Below are 4,736 nucleotides of genomic sequence, written 5' to 3'. Positions count from 1 at the left end.
GAAGCTGAAGCCCCCATGGGTGCCGATGTCCCCAAGGCTGTGGGGTCCTGTGGGTGCCTCGCTGACCCTCCCGTGTCCCCTCCCCACAGAAGGAGCACCGGCTGGAGATCACGATGCTGTCACAGGGCGTGTCCATGCTCTACTCRTTCTTCATGCCAGCGGCCAAGCTGCGCGAGCGCCACGACCAACCGTAGGGCTGGGGGGACACTGGGGGACATTGGGGAGGGGATGTGTCCCATGGGTGAGGGACAGGGTCCACGGCGGGGGACAGGACATGAGGGTTGGGGGAAGGACACGTCCGATGGGTGAGGGACAGGGTCCAGGGTGGGGGGATGTGAGATTTGGCAAGGGGGACATGTCCCAGGGCTGGGGACAGGCCATGGCTGTGTCCCCTCCCCCTCTGTGGCCCCAGCCCCTCTGAGTGCTGGGGTGCCCTGGCACTCACTATGTCCCCTCCTGTCCCCAAAGGGTGACAGATCACTGTGGTGTCCCTGTCACATCCCCTCCTGTCCCCCAAGGATGACAGAGATCACGCCAGTGTCCCTGCCATGCCCCCAGGGTGACAGAGATCACACTGGTGTCCCTGCCACTGTCCCCTCGTGTCCCCCCAGGGTGACAGGGATCACGCTGGTGTCCCTGCCACTGTCCCCTCATGTCCCCCCAGGGTGACAGAGATGACACTACTGTCCCTGCCACTGTCCCCTCATGTCCCCCCAGGATGACAGAGATCACACTGCTGTCCCTGCCATGCCCTCCAGGGTGACAGAGATCACACTGCTGTCCCTGCCACTGTTCTGTCGTGTCCCCCCAGGATGACAGAGATTGTCACAAGGGTGTCCAAGAAGAAGCTGGGCCGCCACGTCAAGGCGCTGGTGTTCGAGCTCTGCTGCAACGACGACAGCGACGCCGACATCGAGGTGCCCTACGTGCGCTACACCATCCGCTAGGGGGCGCCACGCCCCGGCCACGCCCTCTCCGCAGGCCCCGCCCCCCGCACGGGCCACGCCCCCGTCACACCCGCCCCCTCCCCCATAGTCGTTGTTGTGTCGGCCCCGCCCCCGGGTGGGGGTGGGGTCTGGGGGCGGGGCGAGGGTCCCGCCCAATAAACATAGACCTTGGCAAAGGGACCGCGTGCAGGATGGGTGTGGCCGGGGCTGGGGGCGTGGCACCGGCAYGGCCGGCACGTGACAGCGGTGACAAATGACCCTGCGGTGGCACCGAGATGGCGGCGGGTTGGGGGCACCACGGTGGCTTTATTGGGGGTGGGGACATGGGGGGACCCCCTCACCCACGTGCGGGGCTYGGCGTCACCTGCAGCGTCCTCGGTGTCACCTGTCCGCTCGTTCAGGTGCTCGGTGTCACCTGCAGCCCTTGGGGACTTGGTGTCACCCCCAGACAGGGCTCTGTGTCCCTGGTGGCAGCTGTGTCACCTGTGAAGGATCACCATAGCCTCGTGTCACCGGTGTCCCCATGGCCATGGCTCACAGTGTCACCTGTGTGTTCCCATGGCTCACAGTGTCACCCGTGTCCCCATGGCTCACAGTGTCACCTGTGTGTCCCCATGGTTCAGTGTCACCTGTGTGTTCCCATGGCTCACAGTGTCACCCGTGTCCCCATGGTTCAGTGTCACTTGTGTGTGTCCCCATGGCTCACAGTGTCACCTGTGTGTCCCCATGGTTCAGTGTCACTTGTGTGTGTCCCCATGGCTCACAGTGTCACCTGTGTGTCCCCGTGGTTCAGTGTCACCTGTGTGTGTCCCCATGGTTCAGTGTCACCTGTGCGTGTCCCCATGGCTCACAGTGTCACCTGTATGTATCCCCATGGCTCGTGGTGTCACCCATGTCCCCATGGTTCAGTGTCACTTGTGTGTGTCCCCATGGCTCACAGTGTCACCTGTGTCGCCCCGTGTCACCTGCAGACGTGTCCTCAGTGTTCTCAGCGTTCGTGTCACGCAGTCACTGCCTCCCCTGTGGTCGCTGTGTCACCCTGGCTGTCCCCTCTGGTCTCGGTGTCCCCAGGTGTCCCCGTGGGGGTCTCGCTGTCCCCGCTGTCCCCCGCCAGGCACCGTTTCTGCCGCAGAAGTTGCCGGTACCGGGTGACTGCGGCCTCCACGGTGCCCTGGAGCTCGGCCACCTCCACTGCCAGCGTCACCCCTGGGGACAGYGSGGGACAYYGGGCGGGTCAGGGCYRAGGARGTCACRAGCTTTARGCCTTCCCCAGTTTTKGGGGAGACCCCTTGWTCTTGGAGGACAGCCCAGATTTGGGGTATCCTCCCCTCAGTTTGGGGATCCCCACTCTGGGTTGGGATYCCCCAGTTCCTCCCAGTTTGCCCAGTGCTCACCCCTCTGGAAGCTGCCCTGGGCCTGCCGCAGACTGGGGGGCACCAAGACCCCAAACCAGCCCAGGGGGTCTGGGGGGGCCCGAGTGGGAGCCCCCMCTTTGTCCGGAGCTCCCCGGCGCTGCCGTAGCCCTGGGGAGAGAGAAAGGTCAGGGACACCCCAAAAAGCAACTGAGAAATCCCCCCAGCACCCACAGGAACCCTTAGAACCCCTCCATCACCCACAGCACCCCTTAGAACTGCCCCCAGCACCCCAAATTCCCCCTCTGCCTCCCAACACCCACAGCACCCCTCAAAACCCCCCCATCACCCCAAATTCCTCCCCATGCCCCCCAACAGCCCCCCAGCACCCACAGGTGACACCCCCAGACTCCCAAACCTGTCCCCAGCTCTCCCAGGGGACCTCCTGGGGACACCCAGCAGCCTCCACACCCACAGGACACCCCCAAGGGACCCCAAAACCCTCCCAGGGACCCCTCCTCACCGTCTTTCCCCCCCTGCTGTGGGTCGGGGTCCTCGGGGTCCCCCCCTGTTCCAGGCACCTCCTCAAAGTGGGGGCGTCCCTCTGGGTCCTGCCTGGGGGTGACACGGGGACACGCTGTCACCGCCATCCCTTGGTGTCCCTCTGCCACCACAGCGACATCCCAGCACCCCTTTCTCACCCTCCTGACACCACCCTGCACCTTTAAACCTCCCCCAGCCATTGGGGACATTAGTGTCACCCCTGTGTCACCTCCSCAAACTGGGGACACCCTTTGCATCCCCCCAGTCTGCTGAGTGTCCCCAATGTCCCCCCCAGTGTCCCTGTCACCCCTCGCTATGTTCCCCCCCGATGTCCCACTGTCGTCCCCAGTGTCCCCACCCCCCTCAGTGTCCCTGTACCCCGATGTCCCCCCACCTGTGGCACACACGGACTCGGGGAACCATGGTGGCCCCGTACTGCAGGGACGAGACGCGGTGACACCCCAGGGAGTACCGGGCCTGAGCCAAAGACAGCCACCCCTGCAGGGACATTGGGGACATTGGGGACATGACACAGGGACAGCCACCCCTGCAGGGACATTGGGGACATTGGGGACACGGCACAGGGACAGCCACCCCTGCAGGGACATTGGGGACATGACACAGGGACAGCCACCCCTGCAGGGATATTGGGGACATTGGGGACATTGGGGACACGGCACAGGGACAGCCACCCCTGCAGGGACATTGGGGACACGGCACAGGGACAGCCACCCCTGCAGGGACATTGGGGACATTGGGGACACGGCACAGGGACAGCCACCCCTGCAGGGACATTGGGGACACGGCACAGGGACAGCTACCCCTGAAAGGAAATGGGGACATGGGGTACACGGCACAGGGACAGCCACCCCTGCAGGGACAGGGGGGACATCAGGTACACAGCACAGGGACAGCCACCCCCAGGGAGACGCTGGGGGACACAGGACAAGGACAGCCAACCTGAGAGGGACCCAGGGGGACATGGGGTCATTGAGGGGGACAAAGGGCCAGCTAGCCCCGGGGACAGAGAGTTAGGGACAGCCACGTGCAGGGACACTGGGACACAAGTCACAGCTCTGGGGACATTAGGGCCAGGTGCGGATGGTGTGTCCTGGTGGCAGGTGACACGTCTCCCCAAATGTCCCAGAATGGGCTGGGTGTCCCCARGGACAATCCCACAGCAGGTGACTGTCCCCAGGTGTGTCCCCATGGGGTTGGCACGTCCCTGTGGTGGGTGACTCCCAGCAGGTGTGTTGCCCCTATGGCAGGTGGCACCTCCCCCTAGGTGTCTCCACGGGGGTGCTGTGTCCCCGTTGTGTCCCCACTGTGTCCCCATGTCCCCCTCGTGTCCTCCTCACCTGCCGCAAATGCTCCTCCAGCTGCTCCCGGCGCTGCTGCAGCAGCTCCAGCGCCTCCATCACCTCCAGCGCGGCCGCGTCCAGGGACAGTGACAGCGACCCTGAGGGGGACACGGCTCAGGACCAGACAGTGACACCCGAGGGAGATCCCACGAACTCCCCGACACCGCAGATCCCTCAAAACCACCGCCCCCCGCCCAGGGAACAGCCCAGTTGCCCCTGGAGACCCGTCGAAGATACCCCCGGAACACCTCCAGGATCCCGGAGACTCTCCAAAAACATCCCCGGAGAGCCCCCAAAACACCCCCGGGCTCCCGGAGATCCCCTCAAAACGCCCCGGAGCCCTTCGTCTCTCCCTCACCGTCCATCGCCGCCCGCGCCGTGGCCTCAGGCCTGGCCCCGCCTCGTCCAATAGCAGCCGGCCCCGGCGCCTCTCGGCCAATCAGCGCGCGCAGCAGACTGGGGGGCGGGGCCCTCTGAGGGCCGGCAGCGCTATGGGCTGACGCCGACCCGGCCGCCATCTTGGGTGAGGGCAC

At 65.2% G+C, this 4,736-nt stretch overlaps 2 protein-coding genes across 2 annotated transcripts in view; one reads left to right on the top strand and one right to left on the bottom strand.

Annotated features, from left to right (window-relative positions):
• The window catches only part of LOC130586455 (ubiquitin-like modifier-activating enzyme 1), a 16,999-nt gene extending 15,872 nt beyond the window's left edge, over positions 1 to 1,127 (top strand). Inside the window, 3 exon segments of the mRNA XM_057387248.1 lie at positions 5 to 84; positions 86 to 190; positions 812 to 1,127. Coding sequence (XP_057243231.1) covers positions 5 to 84; positions 86 to 190; positions 812 to 947 — 321 coding nt within the window. The 3' untranslated portion in view covers positions 948 to 1,127.
• Positions 1,128 to 1,233: 106 nt separating this feature from the next.
• On the bottom strand, positions 1,234 to 4,542 carry CCDC115 (coiled-coil domain containing 115). Its single transcript, XM_057387241.1, has 7 exons — positions 4,428 to 4,542; positions 4,201 to 4,301; positions 3,237 to 3,340; positions 2,823 to 2,914; positions 2,342 to 2,470; positions 1,913 to 2,153; positions 1,234 to 1,430 (listed from the first exon to the last, which is right to left on the bottom strand). The coding sequence occupies exons 1-6, from the start codon at positions 4,480 to 4,482 to the stop codon at positions 1,948 to 1,950; spliced, it is 687 nt and encodes a 228-aa protein (XP_057243224.1). The 5' UTR covers positions 4,483 to 4,542; the 3' UTR covers positions 1,234 to 1,430; positions 1,913 to 1,947.
• Between the last annotated feature and the right edge of the window lie 194 nt (positions 4,543 to 4,736).

The sequence above is a fragment of the Malurus melanocephalus genome, unplaced genomic scaffold, assembly GCF_030028575.1.
Source record: "Malurus melanocephalus ecotype Western Australia unplaced genomic scaffold, MMel_1.1 scaffold_1162, whole genome shotgun sequence".
NCBI lineage: Eukaryota > Metazoa > Chordata > Aves > Passeriformes > Maluridae > Malurus > Malurus melanocephalus.
The sequence above is the reverse complement of the archived record's forward strand: the minus strand, read 5'-3'. Positions and strand labels throughout refer to the sequence as shown.